Raw genomic sequence first — 25,971 nt, 5'->3', positions numbered from 1 at the left:
ATTATTCTGAACCAATCAGATTTTAGCTTTTATTTAATCCGATGACGCGGAAGTGGCATCGGCATCTCGCCGACAACTGTCTTACAGCATCAACGTACTCGCAGATATCAGGTGTATATTTGTTTACTAGCGAAATATTGTGACGATAGATTTTGAGAGACAGTCGTTGGAACATTCTGCACAACTCAAAGTGGCAGAATGTCTTCAACAGAAGGCGAAGGGGATGTACAGGTAACCACGACAGAGGGTATCCTGAAAGCAGCTGGAAATGACGAGCTGAAATTCGGATTGTTAATTGGCTTGGTCAAAGTGAAGCAGGTGACAAATAAAGATGTTGTCAACACAGTTCTGCATCTGGTAAGTCGACTTTGTTAAGGGTGTAAGGGTTGGTTAATTAATGCTTTTAGTTTAGTGATTACGTGGAGGTTTAAACCGAAAGAAGGCGTGTCCACAAGCCGTTTTTACCTGTGTTTACAAAGAGGCCCCTACGGGGATCAGGTTGTAATGATTAACGTCATGAGGTAAATGGTAATTTGGTTGTTCATACCGAAAGATAAATATGTCAGTTTTTATCCGTTTTAAAATGTATGAATGATTTACCCCAAATATGGAAATTAAAAGTTCCCTTTTTCACCTTGACTTGCATGTATTTAGGTCGTTGTGGTAACAGTTTAATAAATGAATGTTTAGATGATTGTGAAATTAAACACTGCGTCTTCAATTAAATTATATACAGGAAAATATCCCTTGCATATTTTCTGTTTTTTTTTTCTAATATTCACACTGTTATTCATAAGCACTATAAACACATGCATGCCTTTTTTGTTGTATTACTACCTTGAATTTAGGTCCTGAATTTCATTGAATCTGATCAGTAAGTTTGTCCAAAAAATACCAAAGTTTAGAAGGAATACATTATCACACATCATTGAGAATTTGTTATAAACTGAATCACACTGAAGTGTTGTACCAAAATAACATGCTAATCTATGAAGTGAAGGTGAAGGTCATGAATAAAATCATGTTTTAACAACAAGTTATGTTGGAGACCTGTTGAATGTCAATTGACAAACATTTAAAATAAAGGTCAAAGCTGCAAATTTTATTAGTTAATATTTTGATAAATTATTTATCACAATAAACAAGAGTATCCCAACAAATTAATCTGGACCCATGATTTTTTTAAAATGCCTGGTGAAAAAAGACACACTAAGATACAACACAATTATTGTTTTTCTAATAGTATGATATACTGTGTAAATTTGTTCACGCACAATTTAATCAAGGACACTCAACTTACAAAACTATTACATTGGATTTTGAGAGAGATACACAGTATTTATAAATAATTAAACTCTTGAGGAAGTAATAAGGTCAGTTGGCAGAGCATGAAACGATGCAGACTCCGGCGTGTGGCTGGATATCAACTTTGGGTGGTTTGTGTTTCTCAGGAAGCTGATCTCATACCATTTCTGTGTTGTTGATTCTGTGACTAGTTTCATAAAATTGGGCAAATCCAGACACTTTGTCCCTTACCTGTTCATACTTTTTCTTTGTTTCTTAACTGATTCAGATTTAATGAACTTGTAGATAATTTCTTCTAGCAAATCAGTGAAATGTCACTGCCAGCCATTTGTCTTGTGTACGTAAACATATGCTCTTATTTAAACTCACTTGTGCAGTTACTGTTGTATTATATATAATTAGTGTTTGTTAATTACTTTCACTACTTCAGAAAAACACAGGTTTTTCATTTAGATGCAGTTTTATTTTTAGGCTAAACTTAATGCAGTACAGTTTGAGCCTATTGTCACAGCCTTTGGAACTAGTTGTTACTACCAATTCTAGCTTTTTATTGGTGAAGTGTTCTAACAGATTCACCACGCTACCTAGTGGCAGTCGTATGCTATAAACAATGTGACTATCATTCAAAACAGTTTATGCATGCATACGGTTGCTATGAGACAATCAAGTATTATACTAAAATCTTACATGACTTGACAGACTAGGTGTTCCTGAAAATATTACGAGTGATATTTGCATCAGTCATGATCTGGCATTGCTCTGGTTTGCAGAGGATTCTCCAATGAGGAAGGACAATATGGCAAAATGCACAGAATTATAGGATGATGTTAATATCTATTCTCAACAGTCTATCTAAAAGTCAGCAACATGTGATAATCAGTGACAGTAAGAGTCTTAAAGACTCTTCAGAAAATATGTTTTAATGTAATCAATATAGTTAGCGACATCATAGATATGATAACAATACACCTTTTTACTAAATTTCAAGTTGATATTTGTAAAATTGAGTTAAATTTTTCTTGATTGCTTCAGAACAGTGTCTTCAGTCATGAATTTGATAATACTAACTAAAGTTAGTGACATGGAGGTTAATATGACTATATTACATCGATATATGAAGTTTCAATATACAAATACCATGGGTAATTGTGATGCATCTCTAGACAATATTGCCTAAAATACTCAAAGAAATATTATTATAACTTAAAATTGGAATTAAAGAAACTACAAACAGTTGTATATCAAATTACATACAGTGTATAATATTGTTATCACTGTAGATACTGTATCGTTTACTCAATTTTGTACAGTAGAAATTAAACTAAATAGACAGGGAACATTCTATGTAGACAAACTGTTTCTTTTTTATCTCTCAGTCTCCAGTTCATTATAGCTATTGATTGGCAGGCCAGCCAGATAACACACAGATTTAATTGTGATGTATGACATTCGACCATAGATATAAAAATAAACAACAACCTCTAAATAACCTTGGAGAGCCAATTGTGTTATAAAATATGTGTTAAAGTAGGAGTCAGATTGCATTGTTTCACAGAATGTTATATACTGCAATGATTGGTTCTGTGCTATATATACGTATCATGTTATTGTCAGGAAGAATGTTAGTAAATAGATATACATAAAGGAAACATCACCATTCTGATAGGAAAAACACCAATCAAGAACTCCGATATTTGAGTGCTATACTCATGCTTTTTCTGTAAGGCCTTTTTGAGACCACATGTACACTATCTCTTTTAACGTTCAGACTCATCAAAATTTCAAAAGTTTTGTTCTGGACTTGCCTGAAAAAATCCCACAAAAAACTGCCTTGATAAATCCTTAGACTAGTTTAATTAAATAGTGATTCTGTAGTGTTAAGTGCCAAAAATTTTATTAGACTAGAACCTAAATATTCCAGATTTGAAAATGACGGCAACCGGCCAGGTTCTTGGTCAAAAGGAACCATATACCAGTAATCAATTTTATTTACAACAAATGCAAAACAGTTGTACGAACTTGTACTCTTGATGGCTTGGATGGAAGCCTGTGGAGAAAAGCCATGTTAAGCACCAGTAAACCCATCCCATTTCATGTCCATTCAGGGAATCAAACCTTGCAAGTCTTGGTGAAAGGCAAGTGTGTTATCACTGCACCAACTAACCATCATTTTAAGTCTATAAAGTATAATTCACATGTTTACAATGCTCATAGGTATGAATGTTTAGCACCATATATAGGTATTGTAATGGATGTTTCCCAGGTTGATTGTAATCTTAATGTTAACTGTTAATTGTCTATAGCAACTGAAAGTTTGTGACAATATATATCATTACTGTTGTGATGATATAATCTACACATATAGATTCATTGTTTCTCTTGTTTGTTTTTGTTGTGTTGTTTTACTTCACTACATTATGTACTGGTAGATCTCTGAAAAACATACTCAGATTGAATGGTGACTGTGACAGTTGAATTCTTGGCTCAGAATGCTTGTTCAGCTTTTTCTGGGGAAAAATTGTCTATCTATTTTCTGTTTAATGTTTCTTGGTTCAGATTATCTCCATTTGTCCTAAATATTTTTATACATTCAATATAAGATACATCCGACCATGGCATTTCAGGTACTTATCATTATATACATTACTCTGAGAAGTGTCCAGTTGGTCGTTACTCTATGCTATGTTTCCCATTTCATTGTCTCCAGGACAATCTCCAGATTTTGCTTGTAGATAAAAATTTCTGACCTGTGTCTATGATAATATCTTGATAAACATGAGTAAGAGGAAATCAGTGATGATGGGAGTGTCCATTAGGTTACTTGAGTGAGATCTTCTGGAGCTTCAGGAATCAACTCAGATGTCAGCAGTTGTCCCTTTGTTGTACATTTGTAGATCAGATCTTCAGACCAGTATTGAGTTACAGGAATGAGATGATGTTGACTGTTGTCTCCATGCTGTAACTTGGATCAGATCTTCAGAGCAGTATTGAGTTACAGGAATCAGGTGATGTTGACTGTTGTCTCCATGCTGTAACTTGGATCAGATCTTCAGAGCAGTATTGAGTTACAGGAATCAGGTGATGTTGACTGTTGTCTCCATGCTGTAACTTGGATCAGATCTTCAGAGCAGTATTGAGTTACAGGAATCAGGTGATGTTGACTGTTGTCGCTATGTTGTAACTTGGATCAGATCTTCAGAGCAGTATTGAGTTTCAGGAATCGGATGATATTGACACAGCAGGCCATAGATTTGGCCAGTACAGCTATATAGTAACTGTGATCAATATAACTATAATGGAGGTTTTAAGTGGACATCAGCATAATAACTAGCTGTATTGTTTTGTATACACAGCTATACCACAGTGCTGAGGTTTGCCATTAGACATTCAACATGACACATATCATAAGGTCAAGGTCACTGTCATATCATGACAATGAAAGCTCAAAGGTATTTTTAAATGTGTATTAGGTTATTTACTTGTCGTAAAAAGAAATCTGTTTACATCTGTTTATCTTTATGATAAGGATGTCATAATATTCCCCATGGAAAGGGATAATAGTTAGAGGCCAAGGGGAGCAAATCATTATGGTAAGGGGGATAACTCTAAAGTTGAGTTGCAGTGGGACCTTCATAGTGACATATAAGTATTCTTTTGATAAAATGTTTTAACATAATCTCAAAATTGTAAAATCCACTGAATAGATTTTTTCAGTATAATAATACGTAGCTCATCCCTTCAATACACTACCTTTGATTTTAGCACAGTGTAGGTGTACATACAATATGAATAGCTAGATCGGTTTTATTCTAATCAAATAAATAAAGTTCTGTTAAGTGACTTTAATTACATCTTGAAAGTGGAGAAATTTTATAGATTTTTTATATACATTTGATATACATTATTGGTAACGCAAGACATAAAATGAAATTGTTGTACTTATAATTATTAACAAAGAGCATAGTTCCAGCTTTTACAACACAACCAGAGGTATAGTACCTTGCCAAAGTATTCGGCCACAATGGCGGCGTGTTGACAGTAGACAAAAGAAATTGCTGAATTCAACTTTCTTTTACATAAAAACTGACAGGCCAATAAAATTGAAAATTTGCATTTACCTTCAATACTTTGTCAAGTGTCCTTTCAATTGTATAACATTTAAAATACGTTTTGGAATATTTGTATAGAGACTACGAATATAGGCAAGCGGGATTTCCATCCAAATGTTACAGATTCGTTGGTAAAAATCAAATTTTGATTTTATTACGATTGGAGCTTCCTTTTGATATATAACCAAACGTTTTCAATTATGTTAAGATCAGGAGACTGAGCGGGCCAGCTGATGCCATTTATTCTGTTTTGGGCCATGTATTCTTGCGTTGACCTGACGTGATGTACTGGGGCATTGTCATCTTTGAAGAAACATCCTCCTCTAGAGAAATGGCGAGCTTTAACTGGCCACAAAACGTTGTCCAGTATTTCCTGATACTTAATAGCTGTTATGTTTCCTTCTACTGCCGTTTAAGTCCCTACACCGTCCCAACAAATGCAGCCCCTACTTAATAGCTGTTATGTTTCCTTCTACTGCCGTTTAAGTCCCTACACCGTCCCAACAAATGCAGCCCCTACTTAATAGCTGTTATGTTTCCTTCTACTGCCGTTTAAGTCCCTACACCGTCCCAACAAATGCAGCCCCTACTTAATAGCTGTTATGTTTCCTTCTACTGCCGTTTAAGTCCCTACACCGTCCCAACAAATGCAGCCCCTACTTAATAGCTGTTATGTTTCCTTCTACTGCCGTTTAAGTCCCTACACCGTCCCAACAAATGCAGCCCCTACTTAATAGCTGTTTTGTTTCCTTCTACTGCCGTTTAAGGCCCTACACCGTCCCAACAAATGCAGCCCCTACTTGATAGCTGTTGTTTCCTTCTACTGCCGTTTAAGTCCCTACACCGTCCCAACAAATGCAGCCCCTACTTAATAGCTGTTATGTTTCCTTCTACTGCCGTTTAAGTCCCTACACCGTCCCAACAAATGCAGCCCCTACTTAATAGCTGTTATGTTTCCTTCTACTGCCGTTTAAGTCCCTACACCGTCCCAACAAATGCAGCCCCTACTTAATAGCTGTTATGTTTCCTTCTACTGCCGTTTAAGTCCCTACACCGTCCCAACAAATGCAGCCCCAAATCTTAATTTCATACTTGGTCTGTGCTGATTGAGGTTGAACGAGGTCGGATCGTCACCCCCTCCTCTATTTCTCCATATGTAAATGTGATTGTCTTGGCTGACAACTACTTTGCTTGCATTCGAGAAAATCACCCTTTTCCATTCAGTTTGAGTCCATGTTTTTCTCTGCACCATGCAAGTCTCTTTGCTTGATTGACCTGTCTCACTTTAACTTATATATCCATGTATATCCATGGTTTCGTAAATGTCGCTGAATTGTGCACTTAGAAGAAGGAACAGTCCTTTACGGGTTAAATTGGTGTGTAATATCACTTAAAAAATCTCTCCAGTTTTGATTTCACTATCCTTTCTAACTTCCGATAATCACGATTTTTCAAAGAAATCGGTTGGCCACTTCTAGGTTTGTTTGCCACTGATCCAGTAGCTAAAAATTTCTTAATCACATCAATAACTGTGGACTTAGGTATTTTCAGCATAACAATGTTCCGATGAGAATATCCACTTTGTAATAAGCCTACGATCATGTTTTTTACTTCCATTTGAAGTTCCCGGCCTTTCTGCCGCATCCTGAAAACATATGTTTTGAGGGAAAACCAGAAAGCATACGACAACAAAAATGACACGTGACAACTTGTCACATGATCAGCTACAGCTAGACATATCTTGTTTGGTCATAAGTGAGGCGATTGATATGGGGCGAAATGACTTAATCCACAATACCAACTGAGAGTGTCAACACACTGCTATTGTGACCGAATACTTTTGGCACAGTACTGTACCTTTGTAGTTAGCATGACAGTTAAAAAATAACAACATTGATTGTAAATAACTGTCTTCTTTGGGTGTTACTGACCTGAAAGCAATGCATGCTATTAATGACATTGGCGGTCATATTGCCATCTTAAATATCATATATTGCCAGCTATAGAAATATAGACGATTACCATGCCAACCAATCCAACTGGATGACCCATTGAGAGACTTGATACCTGAGATGAAACATATCAACCTATACATCAACTGTATCATCACCTTACATGTAAACAAGTAACACCTACATAGAGATCAGAGATATTTAGTGTTAATTTGCACAGAAAATCAAAAGCTATTTGATTTCAGTACGAACAGTCATAACATGTCAAATCAGCCAAATAATCTGAAATTTCTACAGAATTTAAAGTGAAACATGAAAAGACTCACAAATGATCATGTGATCACAGTAAAATATTCATTTCAACATTTTTTTTTCAGTTTTGGACTTTTAGCTCACCTGAGGCAGGCCTGAGTGAAACCCTGCTAAGAATCTTTTATTGAATTTGTCTTTTAGTGGAAACTGAATGTAATGGTCTTCTTTGTCTGCATGTATTGGTAATAGTTATGTGGATAGCTCCATATCCTTACATTTTAAGCTGTTGTTGGATGTAAAAGTCACCTACAGTTTGTATATACAAGATGTACTAGTACACTGGGGATATTAACCATATTAACCATCTTATGTTAATGTCACTTTCATTTATTTTCAAACAAAATTATTATTTGTCCGCACACCAGACGTATGCCAGTTTTGGAAACAATGCTTAATGGAACCCTGTCGTCAATGTTCTGGTTGCAGTTCTCTCATGTTTGAAATGGCATTATATCTTGTCCATTATAGAGGGCACCCTTTTTCATTATGTAACAGAAAAGGAAAGCCATTATTGATTTTAATTTACTGAAAAAACATGTCTTTGTTCTTGTGTTTGATTATTCTGACTACAAACAATTTAAGGGTGACGACTCAACTTCCCTGCACTTCCATGGTGGCGGTATAGGGTCCCGAGGGGGGATACCTAATGATATTCAATAGTCTTCATCATAGAAGGCAAAGCAAACAGAGAAGAAATGATGAGCAACAGGAATCCTGTACATGTAGTATAGTAATCCTTAATTTAAATCAGGAGGGTCTGTACAGAGCAAAGCTACAATGTAAATGATGTTTGCTGCAATTTTAATCCTGGCTAGAGTTCAAACTTTTAGATCTCTGATCTCATGGACATTCAATATTAGAGCATCCTGATTAGCAAATCTTAGAGTCTGTTTTACAGAGGATCTCAGATTCTAGCATACAAGATCTCCAGTGATGGATGAAAATCCGCTATAGCTTAAAACGTTAATGATGGATCTTTGGATTTCTTCGTAGCTGATTTATCATTTGATCTAAATCAGGTAGTCTAGTTTTGTAAAAAAAAAAAAAAACACCCGACTGTCCTTGTGTTCAGTTGTATCTAATTTCAAGATTAATGTAACCACTGTGACAAGTGAAATTCCTTGAATTTTGTCTTGTCCAGTCTTGTGGCCACAGTGATATCAATATTATATCTCGATTAGAATTCCATCTTCCTTATATCTGATCTTTGTTAAACTGATAATGCTTTATCATAGATCTCTAAAACCCATTCTTTCAGAGATAAAATACAACCATTCACCCATTGTATTTGATGAAACAAGGGTTGATCTTACTTAAATGAGGAATTCATTTTTGATATTTGATTGTCAAAAAAAAAAGCTTACTGTATGTTTGGTAATTTCAGGATCTTTTGGGGTACCCTTGTGGTTAAGATTATCAGAGATAATGTGAATCTTTTTCCCGTGGTGAAATTCCAAACTTCTGTAGACATAGTTGAGATTGTCTCAGTGCATGCATATGGTTTGCAGGAAAGCATCATTGCTCTGATGTTATATAAAAGCTAAGACAGAAGAATGATCTTTTTCTGTCCTTCATTGAGACAAGGACTCGTGGAAAAGTGCTGATAAATCTGGTCAAATTTAGAGAGTAAGTAAAGTCGAGCTCCAGAATGGACCCTACTTGAAGTGATAGTTCTTGTGTTTTACGACAAGATATTAACCCTAGCTACCTCTTCTTGCATCAGAGAGTGTTGTATAATCTGGTTAACAAATTGAACTCTCCCCTGTCTACACTTCCTGTGTGATAAGTTACTAATTGAACTCTCCCCTATCAACACTTCCTGTGTCATTAGGAGGATGGACCAGTATCCTTAATCAATTGCCATTACCAAGAAGTGTCCATTAAAAGGCAAACTAATCTCAAATCTCCTTGCATATCTCCGACTCTCTACAATCCATTATCACATACCACACAGGTTCCATTATGGAACACAACTATTAAGGGCCTCTTGTGCCTCAGTATAGAATTCCACAGAATTCTGGGATATAAGTTGACTATAGCCTGGAGCTGGGGAGACAATTCATTCATCAGAGCTTGAGTGGCTAGGATAAATAATAAATTACTTTTATCTTTCATCATGTGATACACAAAGATTGTGATTAGATATATTCTATGGGTCTAGTTGTGTGCCATTGAGTTATTAATTAGAAATAATGTTTTTTTCATCAAATCTATCACATTGTAGATCACATCAGAAAGGTCAACAGTTCCAGATAAGTTTGTTTTCTCTGTAAAATGTCATAGTTTGCCATATCAATAAAAAAATCAATAACATGGAATACTGAAATGTCAACAGAATCTTGATTCAAATTTAAAACCAATGAAGCTATTGTAAACTGTGAACAGGAGAAAGATTTTGCTCCTAAAAATTCATAAGGAAAATAAGACCAGGTGTTGCAGAAACGTAAAGGTCTTCTGCTTCTTCGTTAATCTAAGAAAGAAATGTCACATTATTGCACCTGAAAACAGAATATTTCCTGATGAGATAATTGCAATGACCATAAAATGTCCCCATAATCTTCATCAGCATTTATCTCTCACAAACCGTTTGTTGTATTTTAATCAGTCAGATGGCATCACTTAAAGCAGAAATTGTGATATTTAGAAAATGTTTGTTGAATAAACTGTGACATATCAACGCCAAAGGCTAAGAAAAGGAGGATGTTACTATCTAGAAAGGGAGATAAAATCATCAGATTTATTATATAGCTAGTAAATAAATTTCTTGTTATTCAAAGACAAGACACCTTGGACACCAGGAATATATCTAGAAAATGCAATTGAAGGACTTGTGTGATTCTGTGATCGGTTTTCCTAAGCTCTTTGATAGATTTAGCCTTGTATGAAAACAAAAGCAAGTTAACCAAGAGAAGTAGTCTCATATTTCACCAAATTATTTATTTTCATTGTCTTGAATGACATGTAGTGATAATAACTACAATGTTAATGTAGGTAAGACCGCTGTCAGAATGAAAGATAATCATTCATCAAGAGGTATGGCCATTTACATATTGTTATGCTAATTATCGGAGAGTACTTTGAGGATCTTCCTTTAATTCATTTATTTGTCCTAGCCAGGTAATAAAACAACTTCTGATAATTTATTTGTCAATACAACAGATCATTATGAACAGATAATATAGATAAGAAAAGAGTTCAGTAGAAATGATAACGATGTAATTATTATGCAAATTTACACATGTAATTAAAATTTTTACATGTAATTAAAATTTTTACATATAATAACAATTTGTACATATCATAATTTGTACATTTAATAACAATTGGTACATTTTATTATGATTTATATATTTTATTATAATCTTATTTACATTTAATTGCAGTTTGTATGTGTAATTACAATTTACATGATTTCTAAATATAAATACCATTTGTACATATTTGTATATGTAATTATTATGTGCATGAGTAATTACAAGTTGTAACAAGGAAAATTACCTTGATTCATTTTCTGAAAGACTAATGTTCCTTTTTCTTTTAAGAAAATGATAAAACTCTCAAGAACACAATCACAGACAGACATTTATTGACATAGTTCAGTATCGAAAGAAGAAAAAAGCTTACAACCTGCAATTTCTACAGTAACAGAAATTGTGGTGTTAACGCAGTGCTATATCAAACAATCAATAAAGATGGTATTTCCGACACCAGAAAATAATTGAATTTGTCACTTCAGCCAGATCATTCGAACAATTTACAGAGACTGCAATCAAGCATGGTGCGATGTATTCCTGTTTCGACATTTCAAGTGCCAAATTTACGTGCTCTGGTAAACAACTCGGAATGCTGTAGGGATTCGCGTTTAGTATTAGGCTCGTTCCAAGTATTGGGAGGGACAGGTTGATTTGATTGTGTTTTTCATGGCATGATTCATGTGTGAAATCATTGAGATGTTATGGAAATTGTAGATAGTAAAGTTGTAATTTCAGATGTTTTGTTAAGTGAAATACTATATAAAGTTCCACTCCATTTTAACTGCTGTGTGAAGACTACAACCTGCTATAACTACTTGTATTAGTGTTTATATCCTAAAAAACAGCTGAAAATGCATATAATATTATTTTTACAGTAAGATTGTTGTCAAACCCCTTGTCAAAAACAGCGGTTTACAAAGTAGGTCAGTTGTCAGCTTTATAAATACAGAATAAGGCTCCTTAATTATTTAACTTTATCTGTACGAATAAATTATGTTTGCATTCATTACTTGTCATATTTAATCTTTTCTCTAAATTTTCCTTTTTTTTGGAAGGGGAGGGGATGGGGCTCTGGAAGGGATTAAACTTTAAAAAGGCATCTCATTGATATTTACAATAAGTTAGTATGACTAGCAAATCATGAACCAATGAATGATCCCCTTTTTACTTATATATATTATAATGTGAAACATTTTGAAAAAGATGAAACTGTTTCCCTGGCAACATTGAAAAATTATACTACAGTAATAATCTATGTGCTCATAGAATTTTGATAGGACTCCTAGAATTTCAGAAAATACTCAAGATTTACATTGTGGATCCATTGTTTTCAGCATCAAAGTTGAAACAGACTCATGAAAATAAATTGTAGATTGATCTCTGATTCCTCAGGTCTCACAAAATTTGATGAATGAAAAATATCTGTCTTCATTTTCGTGTTCCTTAGTGTAGTCATTTTGTGTGAGACAGCTTGGCTTTCACAAGGGAAATGTTTATATAGAGATATTGATGGTGGCACCGTGTAGAAAATATCAGTCTGTCTTGTCATGTTCACTTGATTGAAGATTGTTTAAAGTCATTTACTTAAAACGATAGTAGTTTATCATCAGTTTTTTTGTCAAAAGTAATACCTTTCCCTTGTAATCTATTCTAAACAGCATATATTTATTCTATATTCTAATTTTTGTTTAATTTAAAACTTTAAACTTCAGAAGTGTGATATGAAAAACATGGGGTTTTTTTTTATATGTTTTGTACATGATTTCAAATTCTCTGTACATTTTGTCTTAAGACTGACAAATTTTAACTTTTTACCAATGATTTTTCATTTACAGTCTATACAGTCCTGCACTCATCAAAGGACAAACTGATTTTTTTAAAATATAGCTTTCTGTTGAGGCATTACATATAGTATAAAACTAGAGACACATATAGATATCTATTTGAAACCCAATAAAAGATTGACACACAAGTATTTACTACACTGAGCCACCTTATGTTAGTTCCTGAAATAAAATCGACATTGAGTTTTTTTCCGGCAGACCTATATTTCTTCACGAGACGATTTTAGAATCTTAAAGTGTCCATTTATCCTCTTTGCAGCGCATTTTAGAAATCTGCTTACAGATCAATGATCTCTGGCATGACTTTTCCCAGTTTTAAGGAGTATATCGCACAAATTAGAAGTTTGGTAGTCATGATTGATTGTAATGCTATGGATACCTGCAAGATGTTGTTACGGACTCCAGCCTACAATCCGATCAAGCTAGACATGGTTAGATTCAGTAGATTAGTTTCCGTTATAGTCAATTCAAGCTATATATATATATATATATATACGGCTCTCATCCTTTTGCTGACATTTTGTGAGTCAAAGTTTTCATTTTGGTGTCTTCAGATTTTAAGCAAATGGTGGGGAGGGGGGATATATTGAAAATATCCACAGCTTCAAAATTGACATTATCAATACATTTTGAATTTGAACAACTGATATGATGATAAAGTCAGTACACTAGATATTAATTTTCATGTCTGGAGGCTGAGGTGGTTCTTTGCTGTTTATGCTACCATGAAGTGTCACCAAGATTCCACAAGCATTGTCTTTGTAAGAGTAATAAGCAAAAGTAAATAGTTATGGGTTCAAAGGTCATCTATAATTTGAAATATAATTTTGGCATCATTACACTACTGGTTTTCTGAAGTTTTATCTGTCACAGAATCTCCCATGTATGTTTACACGCATCATTTCTTACAAAAACATGGGTATTCATCTTCTGGGGTCATAATAATGCATATCTCAAATATCATCAGCTATGTCTTATTAAAGTGGAAGAAAAGAAGGCTAATGAAAAAAAAAATCAATAATGCTCAATAGTAGACATACAATTTTCCTTTCCTTGATATAGCTGTATATAGGTTGCTCTGGATGGTTATATTTATTGTGATCCAAGGTCTGATGATACTATTTAGTGAACAAGTTGAACTGGGGATATGAGAAAGTCTCTATAATTGTACATGAATACTTGTGATAAGCATGCCTGAGGGGTCTATATATCTTGTCCTTTGAAACACAGTGAAGTATTTACAACTGTCTTTGTAGATATAATGCTCTTGTTTTTATTAGTTACCATATATACTACAGTAACTTAATTTCACTATTATTTAAAAAAAAAAAATCCCTAGAATAAAACGTATTTGAGGTGTTATATTTATACAAAATATTCTATATTTGTGCTATGATTTTCATCAGATCAGAGACCGGAAATGTTACTAACATATTAATGTTTTCATCCAACTTTACCTTTTTGAGTACTTTATCAGTAGTGAAAATTGCTTTGAACTTTGAAATATATTTCATGAGTATCCTTATTCCTTATTAGGGCATTTAAGATGTTCTGTTTGACAGAGTTTATAAATAATTATGGAATTTAAACTTCGTACTGAACATGGCCTTGTAATTAGTCAATTACGGTAATCAGGAGCCAGTTACAATTGGTATACATTGTTGGAATATATGCAGTCCTTATGTATATATTTGAGAGAAGTATATAAGAGTATGAGGTGTGGTGTATATAGATGTTAGTTTATCTGATCAGACAGTCTGAGCGGTCACCAGCTGGTGCTCCCTTGTTTTGGGTATATATTGATCTAACAATATATACTATTTGTGGTAATGATTGGAAGCCCTAAGAAAAAATCAGGCTTGATCCTGGTCAGATCCACGGAAAGCTCTTTCTAGAATTTCCTGTCTTAAAAGCATCAATTTTTTATCAGAAATGTCCCTTGGACATCTCCCTGTAGTGAAGACTTTCCCTGAAATATGTACAAGGATTCTTCAGCCGTCAGCAGCATTCTCAGACATTCTATTATTCATCGTGGTCTTCCCCATTCTCCCTCCATACACAGCTTTTTATAGTGATATTCAATAAGCTCCAGATTTAACTGACTGTATTAAACACACTTGTTTTCATTTAACGTACTCATATATATTGTAATGAAATAATATGACCTGAAGACGAATTTCATTCAATATCTTAACCCCGACCCATGGCTATCTTACTGTATTTTGCATTTTGACTTTGTTCGGCCCCAATGAAACTAATTAACTCTTAATTGTTTCATTTTTTGTGAAAGAAGCAGATAATTTGTATTTATTCTGGATGAAAAGGTACAATGGTGCATTGTTTTATAACAATGCCATTGAAAAATACCAGTATGATGCAGACAGTTTAAAAGCATATCATCTGATGAAAGATTGTCATTTCTGAAAGTATCATCACATCAACAATTATCCTGCTTGATAATTTTTCATGTGAGGTAGGATCTGCTTTGTCACTCAGAATTTACTATAATGATATATCAAATAATGTTTGTGAGTGGTGAGATAGAGCTATGTATGTTTTTTATAAAAATAGTGTTGTATGACCTTACAGTAATTACTGTGCCTTACACCCTTAATGTAACTGCTTTGACTGGATTGACACATTAAACCAAATTAAAACCTTCCAGAAGACTTACCTCAGTTAATTTCACAACAGGCTTTAATGTCAGCATACTCATCATTATGTTAATCCTAAGGGCAACATTTCAATTTTTTATCAATTCCAAAATGGTACATTTAACAACTTCATTTGACTCCCTTGCAGTGTGACCAAATCACAAACTCTCAGTGTTGTTACTGCTGTGTGTTACAACTATATTAAAGAACACTTTTGATGGATGTACATTATAAAAGTCTTATTTCTTATTCATTGACAATGGAAGTGAAATCTTAAAATGATATCCATGTTAGAGTAATTGAAATCACATCTAGTAACTAATTTTTGTTGTTTCCTGGTGACGTTGGAAGCTAGTTATCAGCTTTTTGTATGTGTGCGCACATGTACAATAACTGCAACAGTGTTACAAAGTGACCGTTCATCCCAGGGTCAACTTAAAATGCATTCAAATGGAATGATATTTAAAAGGGTTAATTGAAATACATGTATAAAAATTGGTTTTCAATTATGTCTTGTACATTGACTGATGAAGAAACTGCCTCTGCATTAGGTTTACCTCTCTCCATCAGTTCATGCAAGCTACAAAATAGACAATCAGTCCTTATGAAAGCACAGGAGCTCAAGGTCAAAATATAAATTCTGACTAAAAGTAAGGAGGTATACACAGAAAAATTACCTATTATTTCTTAGCATTTCTATATAACATCAGTGCTTCATTGAGTGGACTTATAACCAGGCATGGACTGAATGAATATGGCAAATGTAATATTTACAAGTTACAAGAAGGGGAGATAATCTTGACTGCATGTACCCGCCCATTTTTGGACAACAGCTGAAGTGATTAAATATGAGACATTGGCTGTTGTCTGATTTTCTGTATGATTATACAACCTTGACATATGTTGATTCTGATACATCAACATGGCTAATATTTTGCAGCCATATTGAGCGTGGCTGATGAAGGGAATCTAGACAACAGATAACTATATCATAGACACTTCCCTCTCCGTGAAATCCTTTGAGACATGCACGCGATAACCACTCTCACATCGAGTGTTAGCTATGATGTAATTACAACAGAAAAGTCCTGTCCACTTTCCCTCTATCAAACCTGATATTTCCGGTTTTTCCAGTGCCTAAAAAAGTAAATATTGGACCTATATGATGAGTTCAAGTTAATCAAAATTCAAAAATGTATTTCATATGGCTGAATTGATTAGTCTGGGGGATACATACAGATGTATGAATAAAGATGAAAATTTTAAGTAACATATTTTTAGCCTGATAGAGCTTGATGTAAAATGGTTCAGGTTTGTGATGTCATGTACATTCTACAATGTGGAAGCTTCATGCAGTGGAAAGTGTTTACAGTAGGCGTGGTGAAAAATTGTACGGTATCATGTCAATAAATGGGACATCATGTCATTTTATAGTGCACCAGGTCCAGGCATTAACTCCAAATAAACTACTGAATCATCGTACAAGTATACAAAAGTTTCTGTGTAATATGATCCTCACTCTCCTATCTTAACAATTGTACATTTTAAACTTTTGTATTATGAAATTGCCTTGAGATGAATTAATTTTGGTTTTACCTGTGAAAATTTTCCTAACATTATGTTTCCATGCTAACAATGCTATAAGAATTGTTCCAGCTGAGAATCATTGATGTCTATGATTTGTAGCTATAAATACACGGTAGTCTGTGAAGACTTCAGCATCAACCACTGTTTTTATCACTAAGTCTTTATCAGTTATCTGTATTACTGACAGATTTGTGATGCAAAGCACCATTTAATGCTGTCATATTTTAAGGACCTTAGATTTAGATATTAAAGCTCAAGGCTGTCCTACCACAACATTATAATAACAAGTAGACACATTGATTTAGATATGTACATACCTATTTTTTTATTCTCTTTGTAGAACTGTGTATTATTTTGTTATTACCATATATTGAATGAAATACATGCAGTTGAAAGTGAAAACAACAAGTCATCAATAGTAGAAATCCTTTTGTGTGTTTAGATGTATTTTAAGATAGAACCTCTAGTATAGTTTTTTTAGGCTAAACGTACTCAGTACGCATAGCCTATTGCTATGGCCTTTCAGACAAAATTTACCGATCCTGGCCTTCTCATTGGTTGAAATATCGAAAAGAGTTAGAGCCCTCTAGCGGCAATTTTCTGCTGAAATAATGCCGCGATCTTTCAAATCGCTATTTTAAAAGCATCCAAAATTAGTTTTTTTTTTTAATAACAATACGATAACTATATATCTCAGAAAAGAAGCACAGTGTGGTTGAACTATTGATAAATTTTGAACAATATATTTTACGGAATTCTCGACATGATGTAAGCGTACAGAACACTGTACGCGCGAGTTGGCGCAATGATAAGAACCTAGTCTGGGGGCTTGGTTTGAATTATCAACTAACAGCACTTATAAACAAACAAAACTTACAAACAGAACATCAGTTTTGTTTTAATCCTTGTCGTTGTGGCAAGATCGTCTTAATATATAACATCACTTTACCTCAGTAGACGTCACCGAATTGGACTGTTCGTCCCATGCGCACACCCACCGATATGACACTTTTTTCAGGTTTTTCACACCCACCGCCATGACACTTTTTCAAGTTTTTGAAGATAAAAAGTTTGCGCTTCGTAGGCAAGGTACATTTGGTGCTCATGATTTATGAATAATATATTTTTGATACTGTACTGATCATGATGTTGGCTCTGTCATAACTTATATTTTTTGTCTTTTAGTTTTATTTGATGAAGGTTGATTGTGCTGATTTCTCAAGGTTTGTTAATGTGTATCAAAGTTCCTTGAATTGAAAATATTTCTTAAAACAAAGCGCGTATAAAAAAACCAAAATATTCATGTTTATAATTATCAATTATCTAGAAGGAAATATGGTGACATTATCTAATGAATTAGAGATCAGAAATAGTAGGAGCCATAGTGAAAATATTGTAAATTTTGTATATATATGGAAGTCTGGTTTAATCTCAAAGAACTATGTTTTTCTTTTACATTTGCCTTTAGTCTTGTTATGTGTGAAATTGCAGAAACTCAAACTTTTAAGGATATCTAGTTTTCTGATTAAGGGCACTTGTTTCAATACCAAACATTCCTGTTTAATGATTAAGTAATCCTAGAAGAAAGTCTTGATTAATTCTGAGTACTATGAATTGATGGTACTGTGTCATTGATATTGATATCCTCGTCATGATATTTGCACTCGTAGGGGACATAAGACTCCATGAGGGTAAACATAGCTAATTGGTATTGGGTGAGGAGTCCATAGGAATTTTGTCATTATGGTATTGATTGTGTACACGTTTCTAGTTCAAGACTTGCAAATGATAACCTTTTTCGGTTCCCAAGAGGCTCTAGATAACAGCCATTCTATTACAACTGTCCTATTGCCTGACACCTCTGAGGAATCATCTAGCATCGCTGTGCCAAAATCTCTTTACCCCAGTCAACTTCTGCCATAGAAGGTGTCGGTTTTGATTGACGGATCAGGGATAGGTTCAGACCAAGGGGTTAGGTTTAGTGATCTGTGATCCTGCACATCTGTTGTGGCCTGCTAGGACTGTCGTGTCCAAATCTATATTACACGTTTGTAATTGCAGGGCATAATTGAGATAGATTTTCTTGCTCTGTTTTCCTTGATAAATCAACTTGTTACTGTATATCGACACAATATATGGGCCCATACTCAGAGGTGATGCAGATTTTTTTACCAAAATAGGAAATCGAGAAAAAGGACCAAAAAAATGTTGACAGAATAGAAATTGTAACCATGAAAACTTCTCCAAATTGACAATGATTGACACAAGAACATTTTGGACAGTTTAGAGAGAGTGTGGTTTACAAAAATGAATAATGAATAATCAGACACCATTTTGTATATAATATACATCCATACTTCATGTTTATTTCATAGTTGCAGGAATTAAAGAAATGTTTATGTAGAAAAAATTTACATCAACTTTTTAAAGATGGTTGAATAAATTTCCTTCGCTGTCCTTTATTCTTTACGTCTGTGTTGTATCTGAGCTCCATCTGTGGTTACTACTGTTCAGCTATTTGACTAAGTGTTTGTATATGATTTTTCAGTATTTGTCATTAGTTGTAAAACAAATTGCATTTTTTTTTTTAGGTCATCTGACCCAAAGGGTCAAGATGACCTATAGCCATCATGCTTCGTCCGTTGTCGTCCGCCGTGCGCCGTGCGTAAACTTTTCATTCAAACAACTTCTTCTCAAATACTAGAAGGTCTAGGGGGCTAATAGTTGGCACAGACGATACTGGCATGGAGCTCTACCAAGTTTGTTCAATTGAATGACCTTGACCCACTTTAAAGTTCACAGGGGTCAAATATGTTAAAATCTTTAAACAACTTCTTCTCATTAACCAAAAGGCTCAGAGTGTAGATATTGGGCCTGTGACATGCTGGGATGAAGTGCTACTAAGTTTGTTCAAGTGAATGACCTTGACCCACGTTCAAGGTCACAGTGGCCAAATATGTTAAAATCTTTAAACAACTTCTCCTCAATAACCAAAAGGCTCAGATTGCTGATATTGTGCCTGTGGCATGCTGGGATGAAGGGCTATCAAGTTTGTTCAAATGAATGACTTTGAACAACTTTCAAGGTCACAGGGGTCAAATATGTTAAAATCTTTAAATAACTTCTTCTCAAATACTAGAAGGGCTAGGGGGCTAATACTTGGCCCATAGCATGCTGGCATGGAGCCCTACAAAATTTGTTCAAATGAATGACCTTGGCCCACTTTCAAGGTCACAGGGGTCAAATATGTTAAAATATACAAAGGACTTCATCTCAATAAGCAAAAGTCTATGGGTGCCGATATTGGGTCTGTAGCATGCTGGGAGGAAAGGCTATCAAGTTTATTCAAATGAATGACCTCTACCCACTTTAAAGGTCACAGGGGTCAAATATGTTAAAATCTTTAAACAACTTCTTCTCATTAACCAGAAGGCTCAGAGTGTAGATATTTGGCCTGTGACATGCTGGGATGAAGTGCTACTAAGTTTGTTCAAGTGAATGACTTTGACCCAGGTTCAAGGTCACAGGGGCCAAATATGTTAAAATCTTTAAACGACTTCTCCTCAATAACCAAAAGTCTCAGATTGCTGATATTGTGCCTGTGGCATGCTGGGATGAAGGGCTATCAAGTTTTTTTCAAATGAATGACCTTGAACAACTTTCAAGGTCACAGGGGTCAAATATGTTAAAATCTTTAAATAACTTCTTCTCAAATACTAGAAGGCCTAGGGTGCTAATACTTGGCCCATAGCATGCTGGCATGGAGCCCTACAAAATTTGTTCAAATGAATGACCTTGGCCCACTTTCAAGGTCACAGGGGTCAAATATGTTAAAATATACAAAGGACTTCATCTCAATAAGCAAAAGTCTATGAGTGCCGATATTGGGTCTGTAGCATGCTGGGAGGAAAGGCTACCAAGTTTATTCAAATGAATGACCTCGACCCACTTTCAAGGTCACAGGGGTCAAATATTTTAAAATATACAAACGACTTCTTCTCAACAAGCAAAAGTCCATGAGTGCTGATATTGGGCCTGTAAGATGCTTGGAGGAGAGGCTACCAAGTTTGTTCAAATGAATGACCTCAACCCACTTTCTAGGTTTGGCTTGCTTTTTGTCAGATGACTGTTAAGGCCCATGGGCCTCTTGTTTTCAAACATGCTTGAAATAGGGTAGACATTGGCATTAAGGACAATGTTGTGATGGGAAAGCACTTCATGGGAAAGCTGGTGATTCTTAGCATGATTCAACTTTAATAGTGACATTAAGTTAACACTGATATTCACAGCAGTCATTCAGTATAATCAGAGTTGGCTTGTCTGCCATCTTTTATCTGGTGAGCTACAGCATTGTGATGTCTTTATTGGAGACATGTGCACCGTAACACTGAGGAACTGCAAGCAGCATGTCACAACATTCACCCCCATTACAAAAAAGTCTGCATGTCGATATGAATTCAATCTCCGGAAAAAAACTCAGAACAATGTTCAATCATTAGCTTTGCCAATCTAATAGTCTTAAGTCACTCCGGTCTTGAAGAAGTGTTCAGTTTGATCAAATTCTGTCAGGGAAATATCATAAATCCCTCAACATTGGTTATGTAACGGGAAATCACTGTCATGTTTCTGACTGAAATGTGATTGATTACTGCATTACAGCAGATTTTAATCTTCACTAATGATCAACTCTAGTGGAATCTTTTAGAAAAAAATCAAACTTTTTAAATGTTTTTATTGTTGCAACAATATTGAACAATATTTTTAATTATCAAAGGATATTCAGTTGACTAGTATTCCTGACTGGTTTTCATTTCAACAGAGTTCAGTACAAACATTACATGCTGAATGAGTGTTTTGAATTTGTATGTTAATAGTGTCAATTGTCAACATTGATCTAGAGCTTTGATCCCCCAAGAAAAAGATATGTTGTTACTTGCTATCAACTATAGAAACATAGCCACATGCTGAAGTTGACATTTCTGAAATATAAATCACTTTATCTTTGTTGTTCTTTTTCATAAATTGTTTATGTTGCTTGTGAAATTGTCCCTAAAATACCAATTGATTTAATATGTTTCTTGCTGTTTGAGATCTTGGCCTACAAAGGGAGACAATCAGATCTTTGTTGTGATAAGTTGCTCTGATGTGTATGATACAGATTTCATTAATTTCTGTGGCTTTTGTGTATTCTCCTCTTTTTGATATTTATCTAGACATTTTTCCTTTGGGATTTTTTATTATTTTCAACTCTGAAAATGTAGTTATCTCCCCTTTTGTTATTTATCTGACCATTTCTTCTGTGACATTTTAAACATTTATTCCTGTTCGAATATCACCCACAGATAGCATTATTGTGTCCCCTTTATCATTCATATGAATATTCTGGTGTATCTGTAAATGAATCTCTCAGTAATGTCCCCTGATAATCCTTGTTTGTATATTACAGCTGGTTGGAGAAGAGTTTGACATTGAGAGTAACTTCATCATTAAGGAGCCACAGAATATCCTCCATACACTCCGTCTCCTTACCAACTGTCCAATCACACTGCAGGTAAGGTCAAGTAAAAACTAGTCAAGGTCAAATCAAAGCATTTCAAGGTCAAAATAATATGCAGCTCAAAGCTAGTGATATTTAAATAAAAAATGTTTGATATTGAATCAAAGATGTTAACAGTTGTATTATCTGTATACTCTAAGTAAAATAGAAAATTGGAAAGACAAATATCAGGTAAGGATACAGTATCTTAAATACTGGGGTTAGATATTTTCCGAGTTTTAGGGAGTCAGAATTGTTGGCATAGAAGTCAAATTGACAAGGTTTAAATCTAGACAGAAAATCATAAGAATAACTAAGGTCATATTCAACATGTCAAGGTCAATACAACTGGATCAAATCAAGGTATTTAGCTCAACTCAGATGTACTCATCTACATCAACTGCATGACAATTAAATCAAAAGTATTAAAAAAATCAAAATATTGTCAAAGATGCTGGAGAAGTGATCAGAAAACCAGGTAAAATATAATATAAATTTTAGATATGCATGTAGCGAGGTAAAAACCAGACCTGGTCAGATAAAAAAGGATTGATTTTTGCATTTTTACTGTCAGTACATACATGTGTATACTGTAATTTGCATTTACAATTTGCTTCGATTTTGCTGTAGTTGCATGTAATTGCAATCATAAGAATTTAAAGGGAAAGAAAAATGTTAAAAATCAATACAGTATATAGTGTTTACAATGACCTTCTAACACCCTATATAGATATTGTTGGCAATATAGTTCCTAGGTAACGATGCTAAAAGCCTAAAACGGTAGATCAGGCAGAAGTAAACCATAATTGGATGTTGGATCATGCATCATAGTGTTACAGCTACATATTAATTTGTGTTACAGATTAATTCATTGACTAGTTTTACCTGCTGTTAGTGTCATTACCTGATATCAAGCTATTATGATATGTCTTTAGTTTATATGTTATATACAAATTAAAATGCTTTATATCACTTCCATGCTTATGGTTATATTTTGAATGATGAGGACATTTCCTGCATCAGTATCCAATATGTGTAGTGATCTGATCAGGCAGGTAACAAAGACATGTAGACCAGAATTAATGATACATTTTGTATGAAAAGAATTATCATAATTTTTTTTATCAAGTTTAAAGCCATTTTCAACTGTTTGAAGTTGAAATATTTTCAACTGTATTTGGAGTCTCTAACTAGTCCATACTGTGTTGTTTTAGCGTGTTTTAAGCGAGGCCCTCTCGCTCAGTCGCCGTGATTGTTAGCTTATTTTCACCAGTTTAAATAACAAAAAAGTGGTCACCTGTGAACACTACAAAAACAGACCCTTAATAATTACACCCGGCGATTAGATGTAAATACTGCTTTATCGTCGCACATGTTGTTTTGTATCTTCGAAAAAAGGGGGTGGGTGGGGGGGCTTAATTGTGAATAACCCCCTATTCCTGGCAAATTGGAAAAAGTGGTGGGGGGGCTTATTTGCAGTGAAATACGGTATATATCTGGATACATGTAATTGACATCCAGGTTATCAAACAAGATTAACCATTTTAAAAATTTTGTAATGCTGCATAAACTACATATATAAACGCAGGAAGTTTGGTTTTACATTACAAGATGGGCTTATTACAAGAAAATGGTAGAATGTCTGTCTGTTTGCAGTTCTTCAAACACCAATATTCAATCTTTTTGAATAAATAAATTTTCTAAACACATGATGAAGTCAAAATTAATTTTTGACAATGTGTTAGATCATATTCATAAATTGAGACCTCAATATATGATTTACAGGCAGAGATATGGAGTGTGTTCACAGCCATGTTGAAGAAGAGCCGTCGAAATCTCCAGGCCTGTACAGAAGTTGGGCTCATAGAACATGCCCTCAACCTCCTCAAGGACACGGAAGATGTCATAGCCGGTTGGTCATCTATTTATAGATTTGTGTAGACCACTTTGTCTGAGTTGGAGTTTGGCCATCTTAGCCTTGTGTCTATTTCTGTCATTATGAATTTTATATTTCATGTGATTAGCTTTATTGATAGATTAGATATGTGTCTGTATATTGATGTCCTCCATCTGATTTGTTAAATATCTGTAAATGTACTTACGATATCCATAATAAATTCTTTCTTTAAATTTATCTTTTGAAATTAGATAGGAGACAAATAACAGCTAAAGTTAAGTGTCATGTATGTTTAACACTCTTGCTGATTTCTCAAAGTGAATTTAACCAGGACCAGGATTCTTTAAAAATTCAAAGTCTGGACATCTGTATGATGTCTTTAACCAATCCTTACGGGATATCATGATCACATTTTGATTTCCTATTGGAGAGAGGAATTTTCAGTAGACAAAAATAAAATTTAGAAGATACGGGTTAGATCTCATTTTAAGTCATGTGTTTCCGTTAGCAGCATTTTATAAAAAAAAAGTTTATTGAGGGAAGACAGTTCACTCCTAGTCTTAATAGAATTTGTCTAGTATTCTCTATGAAAGAATCCTGTCTGTATAGAGTAGAACTGGCAAAGTTTGAAATTACACTTCTAAAACCATTGTGTTAGAGCTTTGGTATCTTAATGCTGATGGTGTTAATCTTTCCTGTGGGAGAAAAATCAGTGTTCATTTGATAAAACATCGTATATAGCATGGGGGTGCATAATTAGAGTAGGATTACTGTGGAACCGATAGGTGTTTTCTTCCATTCTGTGTGTACCTTCTGATCATATTCTTGGAGTAGAGGTACCAGTTTGTTATGTGAGGCATTAGATAACATTAAGAGATGGCAAGAATTATGTTATAATGGTTAAATATTTCATACTTTTTATATCTCATTAATGTTGTAGAATATTTCAATATGTTCCTACTAAATTATAACATTGTTACTGTAAAGTAAGATTTTTCACTGAAAACACAAAACTTTGAGATATGGACAAGGAGGTGCAATCACAACACAGCCTGACATTCATGGTGCTTTAAACTATATTTATCAGAGCTGAACCGTTTCGTTAGGGGGAGGGCTTCGTCAGGACAATTGAAATAATTTTGTTGTTTGTTAAGGTAACTCTGTGTATGTGCAAACAATTCTGTTCACATATGATTGTTGATGTCATCAATTGATGTCGTAATTCAGCTAACCTTGGCATCATTTATTGAGTGGCCATTTCTATGAAAACAGCAGTGTCCAAGAAGTTCACTTCTGTATGACTTTAATCTCAGTAGATAGTCTGATAGTGTCATGGTATTGCATTAATATCAGGGTGAAGAATGTTAGGTCCTCTCTTAAGTGTGGCCTAATGAGAAAGAGACCGGCTATATATCTCCACCACACTATAGATGTTTTGTGACACGTTTTGAAAAAGTAGGTTTCAAAGTGGTCTATGAATAAGATGGCATAGTTAAGTACCATCGCTGTACCTCGTTACTG

The 25,971-nt window shown here is 34.4% G+C and overlaps 1 protein-coding gene across 1 annotated transcript in view; it reads left to right on the top strand.

Moving 5' to 3' along the window:
• Positions 1 to 198: 198 nt before the first annotated feature.
• LOC132562216 (neurobeachin-like) overlaps positions 199 to 25,971 on the top strand; it is a 232,691-nt gene continuing 206,918 nt past the window's right edge. The window contains exons 1-3 of the mRNA XM_060226948.1: positions 199 to 357; positions 22,464 to 22,568; positions 24,339 to 24,465. Of these exons, the coding sequence (XP_060082931.1) occupies positions 199 to 357; positions 22,464 to 22,568; positions 24,339 to 24,465 (391 nt within the window). The remainder of the gene's footprint in view (positions 358 to 22,463; positions 22,569 to 24,338; positions 24,466 to 25,971) is intronic.

Source organism: Ylistrum balloti, unplaced genomic scaffold, assembly GCF_031769215.1.
Source record: "Ylistrum balloti isolate Yb309-2 unplaced genomic scaffold, AGI_CSIRO_Ybal_v1 Utg371366, whole genome shotgun sequence".
Lineage (NCBI taxonomy): Eukaryota > Metazoa > Mollusca > Bivalvia > Pectinida > Pectinidae > Ylistrum > Ylistrum balloti.
This window is presented reverse-complemented; position numbering and strand designations above follow the sequence as displayed.